Source organism: Chiloscyllium punctatum, chromosome 12 (genome assembly GCF_047496795.1).
Source record: "Chiloscyllium punctatum isolate Juve2018m chromosome 12, sChiPun1.3, whole genome shotgun sequence".
Lineage (NCBI taxonomy): Eukaryota > Metazoa > Chordata > Chondrichthyes > Orectolobiformes > Hemiscylliidae > Chiloscyllium > Chiloscyllium punctatum.
The window spans coordinates 21,655,657-21,680,795 of NC_092750.1; the positions used below are offsets into that span (position 1 = coordinate 21,655,657).

General features: G+C 39.3%; 1 protein-coding gene across 4 annotated transcripts in view; it reads right to left on the reverse strand.

The window, feature by feature from the left end:
- The window catches only part of LOC140483676 (kelch domain-containing protein 8B-like), a 202,986-nt gene that overhangs the window by 79,415 nt on the left and 98,432 nt on the right, over positions 1-25,139 (reverse strand). For 3 of the 4 annotated variants that reach the window (XM_072582044.1, XM_072582047.1, XM_072582046.1), the window contains exon 5: positions 23,109-23,210. In XM_072582044.1, the coding sequence (XP_072438145.1) occupies positions 23,109-23,210 (102 nt within the window). Of the gene's footprint in view, positions 1-6,048; positions 10,509-23,108; positions 23,211-25,139 lie in introns of those variants that run through there. The other variant, XM_072582045.1, reaches the window with a different exon arrangement.

The following is a 25,139-nucleotide window of genomic DNA, read 5'->3' on the forward strand; positions in this document are numbered from 1 at the left end:
AACACCAGAGTAGGACAGATGGTGAATTGCAGGAATTAACTCAAAAGTGAATTGGATTAAATGAGCATAATGTGGAAATAAAAAAGCAGAGGAAATTTAATATAATCTGGTACAAGTTGCTACACATAAGCTGGAACAATAAGTCCCATGTATACTGCATGGGTTTTGCTGAGAGCTGAAGAAAAAAATGGAATGAGAGCCAGACTGTAGTAAATTTATCCGACTGATGTAGGACAACGATTAATCAAACCAAGTTAGTGTTAACGTGTATTATTACTGGGTTAGTAGTCCAGAGCACATAAATTCAAATTCAATTATTGTAGTTTGATAATTTAAATTCAATTTTAAAACTTTGGAACAAAACAAACTAGTATTCATAAAAAGTAATCATAAAGCCGATCTCCTTTTTAAAAAATTGCTTTATTAATGTTCTTTCAGAAAAGGAACCTTACCAAGTCTGGTCTATTTTCATATTGTTATCTTTCCTAATGCAACTGACTCTTAACTGTCCTCTGAAGTTGTCTAGCAAGCTATTCAGTTGTTAGACCAACTAGGGATGGACACCCACAATTTGAGGCTGAACTACAAATAAAAAGCTAAAACAGTTAAACATAATTGATAATTATTCATGATCAAAATGTACAGTGCTCTGATCAGACCAACCCTGGAGGACTGTGTTATTACCTGGTCACTGAAACACAAAAATTTGTTCAAGTGCTTGAGATGGTTCTGAAAAGGAGACTCAAGAGAATCCTAGTGACTCAAATATAAGCAAGTGCTTTGAGTTGAAACTTTTCATCTTGCACAAATCAGGACTGAGATGCAAGAAACCTAACATGGAAAGAGAACTATATTACAACACGAGAAGAGGGTGCTGATTGGTTACACCATAGTTGGCATGGAGATACACAGGAACAGCACCTGCCTCCCCCACTGACTTTTTACACTGAATCTCCAAATATGCCTTGTAAAATGTGGAAGATGCGGGTGCTTTAATTCAGCCATGCTTTAAGTAATTGAGGGATTTGGCTTCATCCATATTATTGACTCAAAAATTAAGCAACTGAACCCAATAGGGCAGGGCTACTGCTAATTAGATAACAATGATATTTTTATGGCTTTAGACTTTAAAAATAATATTCAATGTAAAACTTACCATCCTATGCTTAACCAGAATATTTTTATTTTATTAATAAGTTGATATGTTGAGCGAAGTCCTTATCATATCAAAAATAACTGACACAGGGATATTGAGCTGTTATGTACGATGTTACAACCATCCACTTGGACGTTTGTTCCTGCATTTCCCAATGTGATAACATATTGTTGAAAACAAACAAGCTACTTAATCTATTAAGAAGCAAAAGGAAGTTTCAGTTTTAACAGGCAACAAGTTTCCAGGCTCAATCATGCAATCAAAGGTAGCAAATCATAATCGGTGAGTCAATCAGCACCATTCTGATTGTGGCTCTTTGTATTCAATTTTAGTCATATTGGTAGAACCTGTGAGCTCAAGTACTTGCATCTTCACTTGCGAAGTAGTTTGTGGCCTGGGAGTAGCTGAGTAACAATCCTAGAGAACTTATGTGTCATTAACAAAGTGGATTAAGACACTACTCATTGCACATCTTGCTGTCTGTTCACTTTGTACTGCATAAGTATGTTTCCATTATATCATCCCATGTTTGACCAGTATGCTGTCCATCTTGCCTGTTCATTGCAAGAAGTACATCACACTTCCTCCTATTTTCCCCATTATATTAGCTACCTGACCATTCAGTTGATAATTATCCCCAATCCATTTGGTTCTGAGAAATCAATGGTACTCATCTTGCCAGTCATTCGTTACTAGGTCATTGCTTTCCTCATGTCTTCTTCAGAGGTCAGAGTATATTTTAGAGCTTAAAAATGTGTTGCTGGAAAAGCGCAGCAGGTCAGGCAGCATCAAAGCAGAAGGAGAATCGACGTTTTGGGCCCGAAACGTCGATTCTTCTTCTCCTTTGAAATTGCCTGACCTGCTGCGCTCTTCCAGCAACACATTTTTAAGCTCTGATCTCCAGCATCTGCAGTCCTCACTTTCTCCTAGTTGATTTTAACCTACTGCGAATTCTCTTGCAAGGATGCCTTCCTTGAAGAAGCTCTCCTCCTCCCTCTACAAGGATCTCAGTGAGTCCCTCTCTCACTGCACCCCCCAGGTCATCTCCTCTGCCCTGAAGCTCTTCAGCCACATCCTCAAACAGAGTCGCTACCACAGCCACATCTCCTTCCTCAGCACCTGTCTACGGAACCGACTGACCCCACATGGACTCCGGACTACGTTCAGACCAACAAAATTTGGACCCAACCAGGACAACCAGTACCTACAACCAATCCGAAGCCTCCAGCAACAGACCTCCCTCCGGATCCTCCGCTCCACGCTTGCAGCATTGCGCCGCTACCTACATTCCCTGCAATATGCCCTACCCCAGCTCAGGACAACATTCTCACAGACCTGAAAAGGTCCTTTACTCTTCTTCATCCCCAGAAGAATCCATACACTAAACAAACAGTTCTTTCTAGCCATATCGGAAATTAAAGACAGTAAGTACCAAAAACTTTCATGTACTTACCCCCACACTCCGGATTCCTCAAAAAATTCCTGAAGAAGGGCTTATGCCCAAAACGTTGATTCTCCTTCTCCTTTGATGCTACCTGACCTGCTGTGCTTTTCCAGCAACACATTTTTAAGCTCTGATCTCCAGAATCTGCAGTCCTCACTTTCTCCTAGAGTATATTTTAGTGTTGATTAATTTAAAAAGATATTTTGATAAGTTCATTAATTTAAAAATATATTAACTATTAATTAAGATAGTCTGTGATTTGTATACCTTTTTCCTAGATTATTTTAAACAATTTAGCTGTTCTGATCATGTCAATATTACACAAAGACAAATAGACTGTAAGCTAAACTGATTATGTGATGATGTATGACCAGTGTAAACAGTGTGCTGTAACTCAGTATCTTCAGTGGCAGCTTCTTTCCACCAGCAGATCATATTGATGCCATCTGCATGGCTACTATGCATAAACAATATACAGTGAAGACTTTGCAAACATTCTTCAGCTAAACTTATTGGGCTAGTGTAGGTTAGGTAGGCTTCGGTCGGCGCAACATCGAGGGCCGAAGGGCCTGTACTGCGCTGTATTTTTCTATGTTCTATATTCTATAAACAGCAGACAAGTGCATCCTGCTTTCAGTATTTTAAATAAGCCTGTCATTAATGAATCCACTTCTTCTCATGGGTGACATTGTATACATTTATTGTGTTGTAGAAATAACCTGCTGTGCTTCAGGTCACATCTGTGGTTTTAGAATAGCTCTTTGTGCAGTTAGTCCTCCACATCAAACATTCTGATCTGCATCCAAGTAAACGACGTATTCATAATTGATAACGTTCACAAATTACAAACTGGCTATTGATCCATTGGATAAAAAGCGATCAGTTCAGCAGTTAAATTTTTTACTCTGTCAGTTTAGAATTCACCCTATCAGTATAGGAACAGAATGCTGAAATTATTCTGTCAATTCCCTTTCATGTTTCAATGATGAAAAGCAAATGAATAATGCTACTTTTACCATGGCCTGATGTGTCCAGAAAAGCTTAAGAGATTTAATTAATTTAAAGGTGAAATTGATTAGCTCAATATTCTTGGTGTTACTCACTACATATGCTACACATCTCTGTCTCTCTCTACACCTCACCCCTCCAAAAAAGCTGTAGTGATAGCTATCTTAGCAACTGAGAATGAAACATCTTTGTGCATACAGGCCAACAGGATAGGTCTCACTTTCAGCTAACTGCTGCACTACAGATGTTTAACGTAATATCACATTGTAACAGCATCTGCAGTCAATCTGTATTCTCTAGGAAGATGTATTTAGCAGTTTCAAATCCTACAGGAGCTCTCATATTTCATTATTTCAGACTTTATTGAGACAGTGTAATTGAAAGTACCCAGTAGCCAAAAATATAGTGGCGCACAGTGACTAAGAACATGAGAAAGGCAGACAGTAATTGTATATAGTGAGAGGTAGGTGTGTTATGAGGTATAATATGATATGGAATATAAATTATGAAACAATGTAATAGAAGTAATAAAGATTAGATTACTTACAGTGTGGAAACAGGCCCTGCGGCCCAACAAGTCCACACCAACCCTCTGAAGAGCAACCCACCCAGACCCATTTCCCTATATCTAACACTACAGGCAATTTAGCATGGCCAATTCACCTAACCTGCACATCTTTGGACTGTGGGAGGAAACTGGATCACCCGGAGTAAACCCACACAGACACAGGGAGAATGTGCAAACTCCACACAGAGGTGGGAATTGAACCTAGGTCTCTGGTGCTGTGAGACAACAGTGTTAACCACTGTGCCACTGTACTAATGTAGTGCAGAGAATGGGTACATAGTTGAAAACAATCTGATATAAGATAAATAATGGGAAGCTGAAGGTATGCGATAAAGGGTGCAATATAACAGTGCATATACAGCAAAATGATAGATGATACAGTGGGAATAGAGTGTACAGTGGCAAAATTATGGCAGATACACAGTGGGAGGTAATATGATACGAAATATACAGTTGGGATGGACACTAAAAGAGCCTAAAAGCTCTTGAAAACATCAGAAAAGGGAACGATCCAATAATAAATCTCAGAAATCTTTAGTCCATTTTAATTTGCTCAAACATCCTGGCAAAGTAACAGGGCTACACATATTGCCCAACCTGAGTTGCACTATGAGAGTGATGATGGTTCTTCAAACAGTAATTGTAAGTGAGCTAGCCTGATAGATGACTTTACAAAACAGTAGGAATCAAGCATAAAGTGTAGGACTGGATTCATATTTGACTTAGATCATGTAAGAGTAGCAGGTCCTTTAATTAGGGTCGAATTTAATACCCACTTCTGAGATGAGTTTGGAGGTGGTGGTTGACATTTAGTCGAGTGGAAAGATTCAGGTAGGGCACTGCTTTCTTCCCATCGCTGTCCTGTTAAATCTGGGGCAAAGGTGCACTAAGCTTTCCTGTCTGGTACTAATTGAGCCTGTTAAGTTGGTAATTAATGCTGGGCCTCATGACACTGTGGTTGGTGTATTCTGCCTGCAAGACATCCAAAAAGCAAACCTGACAATAGTGAGCTGCCAGTGGGGATCCCTCATTCAAAGGAACTCACATGAAAAAAAGACCTTAGATCAGAAGGGTGGGCTGAGAGATAATGGCAGGGATACTATGAGATCCATTCCCTTTCTCTTACCACCAAGCTGTTCCTCCTTCCTCCCAAATGATCACACCCTTCTACCTCCAACTTGTCCTCACTCATCTTTTGCCTGGGATCTTCCCGTGATTCTGGGCCTCTGGTGGGCAGTGGTGTAGAGCTATCCGTACACTCACAGCATTACTCTGGCCGTTCTAACTATCTTAGAGCACACCAAAATCTCCCCTCCCCCTTCCATCACAGTGAATGGCAATCATGATATTCCTGCATTTAAGCCAGTTTTCACATGCTGTAAAAATTTGTTTAACTTGAAAATGAGACTCTTGATGTGACAGTGATGTAACTTATATGTCTACGTTCAGTCTGTGATATAGCTAAATAATTTATTATCAACCAGTTGAGAATTTGTATCTCTAACTTAGAAACAGATGGATAAACACAACCTGTTTATATGACTATGTTAATGCTTTGATTTTTTTTTAATTTTGGAAGAGATGTTCAATTTAATTCACTTAAATCTTAGACTATGACGCAATACTGTGATTGCCTTGAATAACTAAATGTCATTGAGCAACTGAGCTGTGCCTGCACAGTTCGATAGAATCTTCTTGAGAATGTCACATTCAGATGAGTGCCCTGTAATTGAATTCGAAGTATGGATATTTGAATGTTTGAGAAATTTTGAAGTTATTAACAACCAAATAGGATGAGATTGCTATTATAGTAATACGTACCTGACCAATAAAACAATTTTTCTAAGTTTACTATAATTCATGTTTTCATAGACTTGAAATAAATAATTAAGTGGTTGCATAATTAAATTCTAATTATGTTATAGGTAATGATATAAATATGTTTCCAAATAAAATGCCTACTGATTACCTGCACCAATACTTTTAATTTAAAAAGCATAGTTTCACTGAAAAAAGTGAGTTTTTTTTCTGAAAAGGTGATTGTAATTCTAAGTATAAGAGGCTGTAATTGTTATGCAATTTTTTCATCTTGGTGAAACCTGCCTGTTTCACTTATCAGTCATTCTGGGGACTCAAGTGGTGCGACATAGGAAAACAAGCTCCTCAAAACTTGGACTGCACCCCTGTCAGTGGGTGCAGTTCCAACAGCAGCCACCACTTTGCTGCTGTCGCTTTCAATGTATAGCTGGTAGCCTTCAGTTAGTCAGCAATTCTCAGGAATGGGACTTTTGCTGCTGGGATCCTTAATCCCAGGGAAGCCTGCACAGGCCAGAAATTCACTCAGGCTCCTTGTAAAGCCTCTCTTAAATCCAATGTCCACTAGGATCTCAAAGCACAATGGCATTAGATACATGGGAATACCACCACCTGAAAGTTCCCTCCAAGATGTTCATCAACATCACCGTTCCTTCAGTGTCAGTAAGTCAAAATCCTCAAATTTCCTGCCTAATGGCTTTTTGGATCTACCTACAGCAAATCAACTGCAGTAGTTCAAGGATGCATCCCACCACCACCTTTTCAAGGACAATTAGTAATGGACAATAAATGCTGGCTCAGACAGGAAAACCAACACACTCCAAGTGAATGAAAACAACTTAATACAGCATCCCTCCCAAAAGAAGGGAAAACAAATCTGTCTCAGGCTCTTCAACAGGGTTGCAAAGTCCTCATTACTTGTGTAAACTATCACCTTTAGACTGGTAAAAGACAGTCACATTAAGGTGCCATCTAGTGACAGATATCACTTGATCAACAGAATTACAGTTACAACGAGAAAATGTTTGTATTTTGTTTGATAGAACCATACATTTTTGTAAATTAACAGAACAGATCATTTACATGTTAATACTTGCATTATGACTATATAACTATTATTTTGAAGTATTGCTTTAATTACTCCTCTCCACTGTTACTTCTAAATTGTGAAAAGAAATACAATTAAAACAATTTAATTAGTTAAAGATGATTTGCCTTTTTATTGTTTGTGTTCATATTTCGATAGATGTCAGAGATTTTGTGTAAGTTGTTCATTGTTCACACTGATATATGTAATTTTCTGGCAATCCCTCTTTTAAGTGCCTAGATAATTAAGCTCTCATTCAAATTTGAGGAAGATCAGGGAAAACATATTTGTCTTGGATCCTCACTTATAAAAGTGCTTTTAGTATATGGACTTCACAGGTTTGTATGGACTGATATTGTTATCACGCTCATGTAGGATTGTTTGACACAGTCACAGAAATATAAACTGGCATACAAACTGATTTAAAGATATGGTAAACACTTTACTTACACTAGGGCAGTACAACTACAGGAATCATAGTCATCTGTATGTGTTAATACTAGAGGAACCTTGCTCCAAATCTATTAAGAAGGTCACAGTGCTCTCCAGAAGGATACTATTTGAACTTAGGTGTCTAAGCAAGGTAAAATGGAGAAATGTAACTTCAGGAACATTATATTGTCATGACAATTTACTGTCACCATAAGTACTTCAATTATCTCAATGTGGCACCTAGACAAAATGTTAATGCTGTACTTCTACAGACATCACACTCACACTGATTACCTACAAAAGTAACCTAACATTTCATTTACACTGATAACATTTCCCAGGATACTCACACAGACTTGCTAGAAACTTGAACTATTATAAGAAACTCCCATAGATTCCATTGATGCAATACTATTGAAGGAATATGGATCACACTGGTGTGATAAAGCAAATTAAACCTCAATGACATTGTAGTTACACAATTAAAATATCTTACATTGATACTGCATCATTATTATAACATTACTTGCTAAAATAGCATTACCATAATCAGAAAATAACTAACCTTCATTACACTAGTGCAAGACTCTAGTAGACACCTCAATTGTATTGTGATACTATTACAGGAAATCCAAAGCAACTATATTGATTTCATTTTAAAATAGGAAGCTAACCATAGTTTGAGTGGGGCAAGGTCTATAAGAATGCCACTTGTGCTAAAGAAATGGTGCACTGATAATTTGCTGGGGTAATTATTCCATATGAACATCACAAGGCAATATATCTAATGAAACACTGGAGTAATCTGTTAACCTTCAAAAGGAACTTTTCAGTATTTTAAATGCAACAACATAACCTCACATTAGATTATTGGAGTGGTCCTGCTTAAAAAACAAACCTTCCTTATACAGTGACAGCTAAAGGAACCACCATTAAATTGATTTCGAACAATGCTAATGAATATTCCTTCCTTGATCTGATATGGCACTTCTGCAGAACACCATTGCTCGCAGTTATATATTAAACTGCTGTGACAAGAGAGACACGGATATCCACTCCCCCAATGAAATTAAACTATTTATAAACAATTCGGCACTCCATCTTTCTCTGACATTTGGACTACTATCTGCAAACTCGGCAGAATAGTCAAGTCTTGGATTTAATTCAGTCGGCTGTGTTGTTGCCCTATGTTTTAATGAAATTGATTAAAGTAAGGTCTTAGGTGGGTAATGGCAGAGGCAATAGAGCTAGAATGAACCAAAAGTCTTGTTCTGAACTACAATTACTTCGGTTGCTCCGCAGCAACATAATTTTGATTTGACATTAATTTGACATTAAAGTTATAGCTTCAAACATAGTATGATTCATACTAATTCATATGGCTGAACATTTACTTCTAGTGGTACAGTGTGAACTTGTCCTGTAGTGGTACCTATCCCCTACTGAATTAAAACTGATGTTACAATGACATAGAAATCCAGCAGTGACCATATTGTTCCAATACCAATGTAAGTATGTTTCAAAGTGTTCAGACACTCTCGGTCACACAAGGCCTCCACAGTGTTAACAGGTCCCTGTGCCGCACCACTGGAACAAGAGCAGCAAGGGTTATTAAAATGTTGCTATTAATGCTATTGTATAATTACTATTGTATGCATTTCAGAAGTGGCACCCGCTTATATTCTAGAATAACAGTCCAACAAACTAAAAGCACTTAATTTGGTACCAATTAAATAAACTTAAAGCAGGTGTTGGTTTGCCACACCACCTTTACAACATTTCATAGCTTCGCAGTCCAAGCTCCTCTCAAGAATCTAATCTTATGTAGGACTTCTGTCATAATATACTGCTTATACAGTGTACAATCCTTTATTAGGAAGCGTACACTTGTTATTCTGTAGTGCAGAAATGTTCTGTGCTTGGATTTGAGTAGCACAAATATATGACTTGTATTAATATAACAGTACTCTACAATGCTTAAACTGATGTGACATTATTAAAGAAACATAATTAAAAATGACAGTGTTAGAACATGATTACAGAATTGTTACAGAATTGACACAGCATTCCCACTAGTGCAACAGTATAAAAATCTTACTGCACTTTTTGGGGCATGAACACAGGAATGTCACTAGGATTCTGCTCAATCTGGAACACATAATGTTCACTTAGGCTGTTAGGCTGGCAGATTGTACCTGTGTTAATGTAAACTGCTGCAAAAGATCTTAAGAGTCTATGGATTACCTTATCATTATCCAGACTCATGCAAATTTTCAAAAAGCAAACATGAAACTGGGGCTGTCCTTGAAAATCTTCAACCTCATGGTCCCATTGCTAACTCTGACTGTAACAGAGTACTGCTAAGTATCCATCACTTTCCTATCTTGAGGTTTCGACATTTGGTTTTGACTTCAAATCTTAAGCATCTGTCTTTTGGAAGGAGGATGATATCTATTGCTGGACACAAGGGAATACACCAATACAAAGTAATTCTATTCCAATGTTGCTTTCTACTAACAAATTATCCATCCTGATTGAAAAGATGTCAATGGAATGGATATAACTGCCTCAGCCCATCTCTCTATTATTAATCCATAGTTATGTATCTTGTGGAAGTTCAAGAGAAAACATCACCTTTGTGTTTAAGTTTTTCTTCTAAATCTGTGAACCACAAAATATATTTAACAGCTTTCACTGACAACACTGAGATTCTTTACCAGAATCAAACAACACTGACAGGACCAAGAAGCTTCTAAGTTCTTGAGTAAGTACTGATCCATATGCTTGCTGCTTGAAAGTGTTCAGATACTCTCTCGGTCACACAAGGCCTCCACAGCATTAGTAGGTCCCTGTGCCACACCACCGATCACAAAGAGCATACTATCAGTTTGGAGACCGGAACAAGAGCAGCGTGGATTATTCATTGCAGGTAGAATTTCCCATTTCTTCTTGTTTGGATTGAACCCTTCCACTGATCCAAGTGGCGAGGGTTGGTTCCCTGAAAGTCAAATAAAATGCAACAAAGTAAGGAGCCAGTACTTAACCATTTACAGATCACCTGAAGTGTAATTGGTTTGGCCCAAAATCAATTCTGAGTTTTTATTACAGTATCATCAAGTTGCATTTCTTCTCCATTACATGTTAAGTTACCTATTTCCATGATAGGATTAAGCTACATTTTCACAGTCATTTTTACAGCTAAACGTCTTGATATGTAGCTCTGTGTCCTGGGTAAAATTACTCTATTTAAAAATGTACTATTTCTCTAACCTACACATTCATGGTTCAATCTCACATAAAGAACATATTCGGCAAGTATAACAAGTAACAATTCCTTATGCTGTTGTCAATCAGGAATTTCTATTCACATAGTGAATAGAATTCACACAGAATTCACATTCTATTCCCTTGTGGGAAATAACAAGGTCAGAAATTATAGCTGGAGTCTTTGGTTGAAAGATCGTCAAGTTTGATTTTGATCATTGAGATAGTAAGAGAGATCAAAATGATGAATCCTAAAGGAAGACATCTCGTTATGAAGAGAGTCTTGAGAGTATTGAACTTTTCTACATGTAAAGGAAGCACTTGAGACAATCTTATATAAGTAGACAAGATAGCTAAAGGTATGGAAGGTGTAAATCCAAAATTGTAAAAGCATGGCACAATACACGGGTTCAAAATATTAAAATGTACATTTAAGACTGACATCAGAAGGTTCTTCATTAAAGGAATAAGGAACATATGGAATGGAATACCAAATAGAAGAATGAAGACAAAAATCAGTGGAGTTATTTAAGAAATGTTTAAATGCTTTTATCAGGCAGACAAAGGAAGCAAAATTGATGCCATTACCTATGACAAGTTTGGTAACAGGCAGCATTTAATCAGGTGGGAAATTAAAGATTGTGACCCTACTATCATTTTGTCTGCAACAAAATTATGTCTGTGGTCAAAAGGCCTTTTCTGCACCCACCAATTAAGGCCCTTAAGTAGGCAATTAATTAACTGATCCCACTTTTGCCTGAATTAATCCCATAGTGGGAGGCATGCCATCTAAGAAGAACAACAAGCAAACTCTGGGAAGGTGTGGGGAGAGAGGCCTAGTTAAGGAACTCAGTGCCTGATCGAAGAATCTGACATTGCAAAAGCCACCTGCCATTTTTTCTGCTCATTCCTCTGACTTCCCCTGAAAAGCCCCTCACACCATCACTCACGATACACCCAACTCAATGCAAAACCTCAGATGGTTGTTGTGCCAACAGCAACCATTGTCTCCCAGTGGTATTGATCAGTATTAAAAGAAACTGTCATCTCTAATAGTTTTTGCCAAGCAGGACTTCCACCCCTAGAGTTCTTGTTCGAAGAGAGATCCCACCACTGAACTGATGTCTACCGGAGTGCCACAAGATGCAGCCAGCCATCTCAAAAACAGGCATGGGGAGCGAGTGACATCAGCTGATGGTCAGACCCCTATTGCCTTCTCAAAATTACACCCAGGATCCTCTGGGTGGATTAACCAAGCAGGGCTCAATAATTCTCCTGACCTGCAATTATATTTGAAGAATGAGAGCATTCCTCCATGTAGAAAGCATTAGTATTTATGTTTCTGTGAACAGAAAAGGGCATTGGAGGGAGGGAATTTTTCCAATTATAGCTCAGTTGGTATAGAAGAGAACTATAGCTTTTGGGCAAGTGCAACCCAGCTATTTATATGGATCAATATAAGCATCCTTCCTTAGTCAAAATATTGTATGATTATAAAATAAAATAGCTTCTAAGCTTACATAAAATAATTTCTAACATATAATATTTATTGAAATTTCCAGTGTTCTGATGGAACTAAAACAGCAGGAAGATTGCTTACTAATTGGAAGAGAAGTTGCTGGAGTGGTTAGATTAGATTCAGTATGTAAACAGGCTCTTTGGCTCAACAAGTTCACACCGACCCTCTGAAGAGTAACCCACCCAGACCCATTCCCTTTCCCTGCATACCCCTGACTAATGCACCTAACAGTATGGGAAATTTAGCATGGCCAATTCACCTGATCTGCACATCTTTGGGTTGTAGGAGGTAACCAGAGTACCCAGAGGAAACTCACACAGACAGGTAGAGAATGCGCAAACTCCACAGGAATCGAACCTGGGTTTCTTACCACTGAGCCACCATGCTGCCCCTTGAAGGTAAGTGATTAGGTCTTTCTATTCCTATCCTTTGGGCAAGGATTTATCTAGAAATGATATTCTGCTCAGTTTATTTTGCAAGTAAAAGGACTCCAACATGAAAAAAAACATTTTTTTTCTGGTCGTGCACCAAACATTAGTCTGGAGAAATGACAGGATGATAATTAAATTTAATTTTTTTCCACAGACTATTTAGAAGTGCTGTGCAGGGTGTAGAGATTTAGTCTTTCAAACTAGTTCCTAGATCTGTGTGGAATTAACTACTCTCAATTTGACAAGTTTTATGTCCATACAATTGGCTTCAACATTCCTGAACAAAGGGAGAAAAAGATCACTAATGATTCCTGATTCTGATGATTATCTAAATATAAAGTCTATGAATTATAAAGATCACATACGGATAATAAGTGAGGTCTTAGTAGCCAATTGGCAAGCCAACACACACTCTCTCAAAAATATGGAATGTTCCTTTGGGTTTGATACTGGTGCCTTTAATTTCTTCCATTTGCCTACATATGATATTTTACACCAAAGGGGATTTTACCCATGTACTTTTGGTTCTCTACTAGGCTGGAAAATTGTGGAGAATGTGCTTGTACCAGTTCCCCAAAGTGTAGCCCACCGCCTCTTTTTTTACCCCTGTTATGATAATCCACTTGAAAGTAGCAAAATTAGTTGAGGCTCACCAGCAACAAATTTTCAACAATTTTCCAATGTACCACTGCCACGGTGTCTACAGCCTGATAAGTAATGGGAGATTTAGGAGCCCACAGCAAATGTCTGTGGCCCTAAAATTCTTGTTATAAAGTCTGAGGTTCTCCACAGTAGAGATTTGAATTTTTCAGCCTAATTCCTGGACACAGCTGTTGTCTGAAGAATAATACAGGTGTTGAATGAGAGGCACCTTTGCCTCCAATTGTTTCACTCCACCATTTCACATTCCATGCAGACCAGTAGCACTGTCACCACGTACTTGGTGAAGACTGCCAGCTCACCTCAGTCTCATGGACTGACTCTCTTTGTTCCTCCACAACCAGCCGAAAGCCCTTAATTCAATGGCATCCTCGGAAACATTCATTTGTTTAGTAACTCCTGTAAAATCATCCCTGGAGGCACTGCTTCTGTGAACAGGGTTGAGGCTCCACAATGGTTTTGATCACCGAAAACTTGAAATCTGAAAGATTCTGCCTGAAGAGTCAGAACTGAGACAAATCAGGACAGAAGGCTTTCTTCTCTAAAGGATAATGAAGCTCTCGAGTTTTACAATGATCTAACTACTTTGCTTAATGGTGATTTTTACTGTTGATAATTTTTATTTCCATCTACTTATAAACTGAATTCATAGTAAAATTACAGTAATTAATTTCAACTTGCATCCCCTGGATTATCAGTTCAACTGTTTGGATTATTAGTCCACTACTGTATACTATCGCTGTTTTCAGAGGAGCAGAAAACTGGGAACTTAGAGAGGTCAAATTTGTAACCAATCCAGGAATAAATGAGTGTAGTCCCAAAAGTTAAATGTATACCATTAACCACCAATTTCACATACACTCCAGTCAGTGTCAGCTCCAAATTTGTGAACTAATCTTATGTATGTATGTATCCACTAATATAAAGCCAAAATCAGTAATTGATATATAGTTGGATAATATGAAAATAGAAAACTGAATAACTTAACTGTTTAAAATCATAGGCTTGCATTTAGAGGAACTACAAAAGCATTTAAAAACAGATGTCCAGAAAGGAACCAATCAAGCATTGCTCTGGAACTATGCCTTTCTACACTGTTTTCCAGATTTTGTCCTTGTCAGAAATGTTTAAGCCTAGTACATTGAAGCTGGAACATCACAGCCTTTATTGTTCAGCTCTGCGTTAGGAAGTTTTTTTTTATAAAGGAAAGCTCTCTTCCTGTCCTGGGTCAGTAATTGCAGTTACTTCTTCCAAAATAAGCATAGCCTTAAAATGTTCAAGTTTCAGAAACATACCAGCAGGTTTGCCTGTTCCAAACAGAAGACAAATCCTCAATTTGACAATGGATAACAGTTACAATTTATTTCAAGGATGTTTCCATGCTTATAAAAATTAAGTTGACAACAATACACACTCATTTGTTTTGAAATATGGTATTCTTTAAATATACTTTTCAGTTAGACCAAAGGTGAGCTTCTTTAAGCCACACGATGAAGTAGTTGATAAGCAAAATCAAAACATATTTGACATTTATGCCAATGTTTTTTGAAATTCTAAGGCTTTCTTAGCAGGACTTACACACTTACTGGAAAGGTCCTAGGGAGTGTTGCTGAACAAAGGAACCTTGGAGTGCAGGTTCATAGCTCCTTGAAAGTAGAGTCATAGTTAGATAGGATAGTGAAGAAGGCATTGGTATGCTTTGCTTTATTAGTCAGAGTATTGAGTACATGGGTTCGGACATCATGTTGCGGCTGTACAGGGCATTGGTTAGGTCACTTTTGAATTACCGCATGGAATTCTGGTCTCTTTCTTATTGGAAGGATGTTGTGAAACTTGAAAGGGTTCAGAAAAGATTTACAAGGATGTTGCCAGGATTGGAGGATTTGAGATCTCGGGAGACATTGAATAGGCTGGGGCTGTTTTCCCTGGAGTGTTGGAGGCTGAGGGGTGACTTATAGATGTTTATAAAATCTTGAAGGGCATGGATAGGATAAGTAGACAAAGTCTTTTCCCTGGGGTGGGGGAGTCCAGAACTAGAGGGCATAGGTTTAGGGTGAGAGGGGAAAGATAAAGAAGAGACTTAAGGGGCAACTTTTTCATGCAGAGGGTGGTATGTGTATGGAATGAGCTGGAAGAGGAAGTGGTGGAGGCTGGTCCAATTGCAACATTTAAAAGGCATCTGGATAGGTATATGAATAGGAAGGGTTTGGGGGGATATGGTCCGGGTGCTGGCAAATGGGACTAGATTAGGTTAGGATATCTGGTCAGCATGGACGGGTTGGACCAAAGGGTCTGTTTCCATGCTGCACAACTCTATGACTCTAAATAGAAACACCAGAAGCAGTTTGGAAGGAGGTCTACAGCTCTGGGTTATTGATTCTTCACACATATACTCATTGTATTATATTCACATTCATGTAAAAAGAGATGAGTGTCATGCTTTGTGATGTTGGATGAGATGTACAAAAAATGACAATCAGAGAGATAGGTCAATATTTTCTTAGGGAACATAGCAAAAAATAAGTTCTCTTGGGCATAAAGTGAAATTGAGTTATGAATTAGCAACTAGCAATTCTGAGGGTAATATTTTCCTTACAAAATGTGATCATTTTATCTGAGATTGACAAGGAACACAACAATATTTCTGTCAGATGAGCTAACTTCATCATGACAAAAATTACATTTATTTCATTATCTCTATTTTCACCCTCATAAATGTAAAGGCAGTGCGAAATCAGTTTATTTTTTCCCATTCTCTAATTTGTGATGAAGCTAATGACATGGTCACTGATACTTTCCATCATTCTCCACACATGACACCAGCCTATTAGACACAACTGCAAACATATTTCAAGTCTAATTTTTTTTTAGTTTTACCTTCACTGAGTAGGTGCTGAATTTTGAGACATTAAAGCAGAAAAGTACTGAAGATACAAACCAACAGCATCATTATCCATAAACAAAAAAGATAGGGTGGAATCCCCTTGCCCTGAACATGGTGGACATTGGCAAATCAGTTGGGAAAACAGGGTGAGACTGGTAGAAATGTGATCTTGACACTGAAATCAAAGAGTCCAATTTATGATCCAAGACCTGAATTTTACCAAAAACCAACTGTGCCAGATTTGGTGAGTTTCATACAGGGTTTCTTGCTGTGAACCCCCAGTGAGATTTCTCCTGCTATTTTCCAAAACATACCTCATTACTTTTGCACAACTCCTCTGTGACAGCCCACTCATTATATCATTCCTCTCACCAGAGGCAGAAATACTTGCCATTGCTGGGATCTCCCTGGCATTCTATCTGAAACATAGCTGTGAATTAGGATTGTCAGTCTTGAGCTGTACTATGTGATCCCTACATCTGATGAATTGCCCCAGTGATGGAAGATATGGCCAGCTGGCACCCTGTCTTGCTGACGGGGATCTAGATATCCTAGTGGATGGGGTGTTGCAAAGGAGAACCATTCCTCTTCCCTCAAGACCAGCAGAGGAAAACACATCACAAGACCCTGTCAGCCTGGTCTGAAGTGCTACCTGGGTCAGTGTCATTTCCATAGCCCAGAGGAACATCTGACAATACTGCAAGAAAGTCAATGATGTAATTGAACAGAAGCAGGAGACCAATTGAGCTGATGCTCTGGCCATGACGAAGAAGGACAATGAGGGATTTATAAAAGATGTTTCTGAATAGATAGTTCAGTACTCTGCTTCTGTATATATTCCTGAATCCCTTGGAGGAAAGAGAAAGTTCCAAATATTGATACTGAGATGGGGAAAGAGAGACAGTGCAGCAAGTTGGTGGATTGTTAGCCAGAGTCTCAGGCTGGTGTGTTTTTGTTTGGTAGCAAGGACAAGCCATGAATGGCAGAAGGCTTATTTTTGGTGGTGGGGTATGAGTGATGATGGAAGTGGCATGCCTTCTAACCCTCAAACCCTTAAAATGAATGTAACCTTCTTGAACTATCTTCTTCTACCTCTCTTTAGCTGCCACATTTCCTGACCTTGGGAGGTCTGGGAATTCAAGCTCCCAACTATGAATTGGGAAACTATACTATAGAGAGGTCATCCAGACAACCCATCACTGTTAAAGTGAAAGTATTGAGATTCACAAAGTCTATTTGGCTCATGACCTGCTTCAGATCATAGTTGTCCAAGTTAATTGTCATTCTGAGGCTCCATTGTTTCCAAATGATTACTGAAACAAACACATTCAGCAAGATACAAAATTACCAATGGAAATTATTTCACCATCAATTTGGTGATGGTTTGATTTGATGTCAACCATAGTCACACAAACGACTGCAAATATGTTCAAGGAAAAGTATCAGTTTTGATAGCACAGAACAAAAACAGAACATTCCAAAAACCACCAGACAAGTTAACAGCGAGTCCTTGCTTACTAGAGATTTACAAGAAATGAAAGGATCATATGAGGACAGATAGAATGGAAAAGAAGATCCCATTCTTTCAGTCTGAAATACTTTCCTGGTTGCACAGATGCCCAATAGAAGACTATTAAAAAAATGATAGACATTGAATAGATGGGTATTGGGTATATCAATGCATTTGGGCCACACTAATGAATTGATGTTTAATGCACATGATATGTGCATTTCCTCACTTAATCAAACTTATACTTAGGAACAGATCATATATAAGATCATCAGAAAAAGGAGCAACAATAAGCCATTTGGACCATCAAGGTGAAAGTGAGGACTGCAGATGCTGGAGATTAGAGTCAAGAGTGTGGTGCTGGAAAAGCACAGCAGATTAGACAGCATCCAAGGAGCAGGAAAATTGACATTTCAGGCAAAAGCCCTTCATCAGGAATGAGGCTGGGAGCCTCAGGGGTGGAGAGACAAATGGAAGGGGGCTGCGGCTAGGGGGAAGGTAGCTGAGAGTGCAATAGATGGATGGAGGTGGAGTGAAGGTGATAGGTTGGAGGGGAGGGTGAAGCGGATAGGTGGGAAGGAAGATGGACAGGTGGGACAGGTCATGAAGGCGGTGCTGAGCTGGAAGGTTGGAACTGGGATAAGGTGGGGAGAGGGGAAATGAGGAAACTGGTGAAATCCACATTGATGCCATGGGGTTGGAGGAAGACAAGGTGTTCTTCCTCCAGTCGGGTATTAAGGGAGTGGAGATAGAGGACGCCCAGGACCTGCATGTCCTCAATGAAGTGGGAGGGGGAGCTGAAGTGTTTGGCCACGGGGTGGTGGTGTTGGTTGATGCAGGTGTCCCAGAGATGTTCTCTGAAGCAATCTGTGAATAGGCATCCGGTCTCCCCAGTGTAGAGGAGACAGCATCGGGAGCAACGGATACAATAAATGATATGGGTGGAAGCACAGGTGAAACTTTGATGGATATGGAAGGCCCCTTTGGGACTTAGACAGAGGTGAGGGGGAAGGTGTGGACACAGGTTTTGCAATTCCTGCGGTGGCAGGGGAATGTGCCGGGAGAGGATGGTGGGTTGTTTGGGGTGGGGGGGGGTGGACCTGACGAGGTAGTCATGGAGGGAACGGTCTTTATGGTAAGCAGATAGGGGTAGGGAGGGAAATATATCTCTGGTAATGGGCCCATTTGTAGGTGGCAAAAATGGCGGAGGATGATGCGATGTATATGGAAGTTGGTGAGGTGGAAGGTGAGGACCAGGGGTTCTGTCCTTGTTGCGGTTGGAGGGGTGGGGTTTGAGGGCAGAGGTGCAGGAAGTGGATGAGATGCACTGGAGAGCATCATCAACCATGTGAGAGGGGAAATTGCAGTCTTTAAAGAAGGAGACCATCTGGTGTGTTCTGTGGTGGAACTGATCCTCCTGGGAGCAGATGCGTCGGAAGCGGAGGAATTGGGAATATGGGAAGGCATTTTTGCAGGAGGTAGGGTGGGAGTTGGTGGTTTGTAGAATGTTGGTCTTGAGTCAGTCACCGTTGATGGAGATGGAGAGATCCAGGAAGGTGGGGGGGGGGGAGGTGTCAGAGATGGTCCAGGTGAATTTAAAGTCAGGGTGGAATGTGTTGGTGAAGTTGATGAACTGTTCAACCTCCTCGCGGGAGCACGAGGTGGTGCCTATGCAGTCATCAATGTAGCGGAGGAAAAGGTAGGGAGTGGTGCCCGTGTAACTGTGGAAGATAGATTGTTCCAGGTAGCTGATAAAGAAACAGGCATAGCTAGGGCCCATACGGGTGCCCATGGCTACCCCTTTTGTCTGGAGGAAGAGGACCATCAAGCCTAATCTACCTTTCAGTTAGGTCACACTGATCTGATCATGATCTTATTTTCACTTAGAATAAGAATATCCTTTTGTGGTCACTTTCCTACCTGCAACCAAAACTCTTGGCTCTCTTGTAATCAAAAATCTGTCTAACTCAACCTTGAATATATTCAGACCTCAATGTTCTCCTTGGAAGAAAATTCCAAAAACTAAAAAAGCCTTTGGAGAAGGAACTCCTCATCTCCAACTTAAATGAGGGACCTCTTATTTTTAAACCATGCCCCTTAGTTCTACCCTTTCCCACCATGAGAGGAAACATCCACTCTCATCGATCCCCTTTAGCATCTTACATAGCTCAATTAGATAGCCTCTCATTCTTCTAAACTCTCAGCAATACAGGCCGGAACTGCTCAATCTCTTCTGATAGTACAAACCCCTCACATCTGGAATTAATCTGGTGAACCTCCTCTGAAATGACTCCAATGTAACAATATCCCCCCTCAAGTCAGGGGATTGGGGGTTGGTGCATGTATGGAATGAGCTGCCGGAGGAAGTGGCGGAGGTGGTTACAATTACAACATTTAAAAGGATGGGTATATGAATAGGATGGGTTTGGAGTGATATGGGCCAAATGCTGGCAAATGGGGCTAGGTCAGATTGGGATGTCTGGTTGGCATGGACATGTTGGAAGAGTCTGTTTCTGTGCTGTATGACTATGATTATATTTGTAATTTTAAAAATTTCTTTATTGCCATTCACTTTCCTCCTACATTAGTATCATTGGCAAATTTGGACATCGTACATTCCATCCCTGTGTCTAAGTCATTGATAACAATTTCCCAATGACAGACGTTAAACTTACTGTTTATACAAATTCTATCTCTTCTTGATATAGTGGGTAACAAAGGTTTAATAATTGTGATATTCTGGTGTGATAGATTTGAGTACATCAGCAAAATCAGGCAAGCTTGAACTTGCTACAATAAATTGATTTTTCTGAATACAGAGCTTGTTATCTTGTCAATTAACCGAAAACACAACAAAAAATGTCTGCAATAAATGTCAAAGATAAACAGCAGCTGGCTCAGAGTACTTAGAGTTCAATGGAGCTATACTGGATGGCTTTTTATGTCAAAAATATACTTTATTCATAAAAAGATTCTTCATATACAGACATTCTTTATATACATTCTTTATATAAATTCTTTATATACAGAACAGTTAAATTCTGTACAATCTTTTTATTTGAAGAACAAACAAACTTCAAGGTATTTCTTATTTATAATTCAGAGATGCCGGTGTTGGACTGGGGTGTACAAAGTTAAAAATCACACAATACCAGGTTATAGTCCAAAAGGTTTAATTGGAAGCACACTAGCTTTCGGAGCGACGCTCCTTCATCAGGTGATTGTGATTCCTGTGATTTCTTATTTATGCAAGACTATAAATTGAATGGCTTACAAAAGCATTGCAAAAGCTGAAATTAAAAATGTACCATTTTTATTTCCTCTGATCAAATGGAATTTCCCCAAAATTTAATCACCCCTGATGATGGTAACCAATACCCAAGCAAATAAGCTCCCACTGCACAACATCAAGTACAAGATTTAACTTTAAATAATCACTGCCATGACTAGTCTGAGTTCAGACAAGCAAAATATATTCTTGCAATTGTTGGAACTACATATGGATTACGTAAAAATGTGAAAGATAATAAATTGTTTGAATACTTTCTGGATTATTCAGGAATTTCACTTGGGGGAGGGGAATTCATAGTGTTTTCTTGGAAAATGCAGTAAGTTCTTTAATGTGGACTGTGATCCAACCGCTAACCACAGAAAGTCAAGTGACTTTGGATAAACAGTCAAGCAAAGCTTTTTGGGTGATAAAATATTGAGTTTATTGTTGTTAATTATTGGAAAACCTGGCTTTTGAAAAGATATGGGACCCTATGCTGGTGGCTGCCTGGAACCCTTTCTGCCTTAGTTTCTATTTCAGAAAGACTTTAGGGATTCAAAAAGAAGACCTCCAAAGCTTTCAGTAAAAGCTACAAGTCTCTGTCTCTCTGTCTTGGCTGAATGAACTGGGAACCTGATTAAGTTTTCCCATCCCAGTATTTTCACTCATTTGTAACCCTGAGACTCAGAACTTGCTCAATTTCCAGCCAATCCAAAGCTTGCTTGGAAGATATTCCATCCATTTGTCAACAAATCCATTTTGGAGAAAGTGAGGACTGCAGCTGCTGGAGATTAGAGTCAAGATTAGAGTGGTGCTGGAAAAGCACAGCAGGTCCTCCTCTCACTTATCTCTCCACCCTTCAGGCTCTCTGCCTGTATTCCTGATGAAGGGCTTTTGCCCGAAATGTCGATTTTACTGCTCCTCGGATGTTGCCTGAACTGCTGTGCTCTTCCAGCACCACTAATCCAGAACCTTTTCCAGCACCACTCTAATCTTGAACAATTCCATTTTGTCAACCTGCTGTTCTTTGAGAATCTATCAATTTTTTTAGACCATTGACTAATAATGGTCTCTTTGTCCTTTTACAAATACTTGACTGAGTCTTCCCAGCACCTGAATGATATGGCGAGTGAGTCAGTTGAAAAATATGGCTGTATCAGAAAAATGAGATCTCAAGGTCAAGAAAAGAAATCTGATTTTCCAGCCAAGCTTTTAACGGTGAATCAAGAATTACACTAGTAAGCAGTGAGAGGTCTATTTGCATGCCTTAACATCTCATTATTACCTAATCTCATCTCATTTATACACAGTTCAATATTTTGCCAGTCAATGGAGAAAAATCCGATGTTGACAATTCTCATAATGGAAGTCTGATTGGGTATCTGGTGACTGTAACTTTTTGGCCTTCTACAGATAATCATCTTGGCCAGAATTCCCCGAAACCTCAGGGAATGCTCCGTGGGCACTGACTACCTGCACACTCCATCTACAGAGGTTGGCATTGCCAAAACACCAGCCTGACCATATAAATAAAAGCAAATTACTGTGGATGCTGGAATCTGAAACCAGCCTGACCATGTCATTGGGGTACAATAGGGATTCACGTTTAATCCAGTTTTGCCCTTATATACTACATTTTGTAGTCAACATGTTACATTGCAATGCTACTGCCAAATCACTTTGCATGGAAGCTCAGTTCCCATATCATGCATTAGAACATGGGCTGTTGAGTTGCTTTATTATTACATTTAAATATCCATTAAATATCTCACAAGCACAGAAAAGATGCCAATTGTATTTTTCACTTGTGTTGATCTTCGCAAAAGGGTAAATGTGGTAATACATTCAGATTTGATTGATCCCCTTTAGTGTTTGGAGCTGATCCTCAGATAAGCTGATTTCTTTTTACCCCCTTTAATTTTGTCTAAATGATTTAATCACTTAAAGTTCGACGTAGTTGAGTGCTGGATCTGTTGTTTTACCCATGAATGGGAATCTGATGGCTATGCTTTCCCCAGCCCTCTCAGTGTAAACAGTATCACTCAAGGATGACTCTTACCTAGACCTCCAGCAACAATCACTCTTCCTCCAACATGGCCCACAGAAAAGTCTGCACGTTTCTCTTTCATCCGACAGGAACGGGACTGCTTTGTCCAAATACCTAAAAACCAATGGAAACTATTATTAAACTACAGGAAAGATCCAAACATTAACAACGTTGTTAGATGTATGTGAAACACTGCACTGTTATGAATCTCATTTACTGAATATAGTTCCACTTATTTGTTCTTGAATATGAGAGTCTGTAATTACCTCTAATCAGGTCAATGATTTATCGTAGCATTTCATTACCTTATTAATATAATCTAAATGTATATATATCAGTCATTAAGCCATTTCTTCCAACTTCATAGTTTAACATTCAGTGGAGAGGGATGGTGTAATGTCACTGGACCAATAATCTAGAAGCTCAGGACAATGCTATGGGGAAATGGGTTCAAAGCTCCATGAATAGAGTCATAGAGTCATAGAGATGTACAGCATGGAAACAGACTCTTCGGTTCAACTTGTCCATGCTGACCAGATATCATGGACCAGAATAAATCTGGAATTGAAAATTAGTTTCAATAATGGTGACAGTGAAACTATTATTCATTATCAGGAAGATTCCCTCTGGCTCTTTAGAGAAGGACGTGCCACCCTTACTACATTTAACTTCAAGTAATATGGCTGATTCTTAACAGTCCTCTGAAATAGATGTAGCAAGCCACTCAGTTCAAGGCACTTAGGGATGGATCACAAGCACTAGCCACATCTCATGTGAAGTAACAGTAAAACCACAAATTCCACTTGAATGGGTTTGCAGATTCTGAGATTTAAAAAAATATTCTAGCCCTCAATCTTAATACATGATAAGATAAATTAACTTGCACTGTCATGGTAAGCGAAGACATCAATTTCCCAAAATTATTGCAATAATAAGTAATCCACTTCATTGGTCACAGATATTTTTTTAGGGGGGGGGGGGTTGTAGTGTTTTAAACTGATTATGGATGCTCAGATTCTTTCAAGATTTTTGTGTAAATTATTTTTTAATACATTGGTTGAAGATGGCTTTAGTGGGATAGGGGAGGGCTTTTTAACCGAAGATGGTTTATGTGTAGATGACAGGGAGGAGAGCATATCAATCACAACCACCTCACTCCCCTCCCTCCCCCTCCACCCCGACCCTCCCCACCACCAGTACCCCTCTCTTATTATCAGTTTGAGACCCGGATTGTTTAAATTCCACTGGCTCAGAGCAACTGACTGACACTTGATGTAGGAGAGGGAAAATATACGATTTCCCTTTGCAGCTCACAGCAACAGCACAGATACAAGGCCCCTTGTATTCCTCAACAGTGTGTTAATTCTGACTTTAGTTTATTGTACATGTGTTGGATCTGGAATAAGTGGGTTGAGCTCCTTGTAGCAGTTCCTTTGGATTGATGTCTGTTTATAATGGTTGTGTATTAAATGCTGATGTTCTTCTGGTGGTTATTAAATATTCACCCAACTATTTGTCCTTAACATTCTTCCAGCTATGAAGGATGATGGCCATACATTAATATATCCATTAAGATTGGGGTGGTGAGGATGCCTTCACAGTGCACACTTTGGCTGATAGCTGAACAGGCTAATCCTTGAGAGACAGGTATGGCACATGAAGATACCAGGCATCATTAAGAGTTGGTCGGGCTGTGTTGGCATCTGTTGCCAGATTGTAGAAGCCATTGGCTAATGTGGTATTCCACAGGAAGTGTCACCATTTTCCTCTGTCGTCAGCTAGTGATTGCCAGGTGCAATGGTATTTGTTTGGGGAAATGTATGTCAAGTTGATAGGCATCTCTGAAGTGAAGTATTGAGTATCCTACTGATTATCTGGCTCTCGCTACCTCACCATACAGAAAGTCCTTGAGTATGTGACTACCATTAACCCTGCAGACATCGCCCCAACCAATGAAATGATGTCTGCTTGATGATCTGCTCGAACTTTGACAGAATTGCCAAATTAGAGATTTTGTCTTGCTGAAATATTCCCTTAATACAC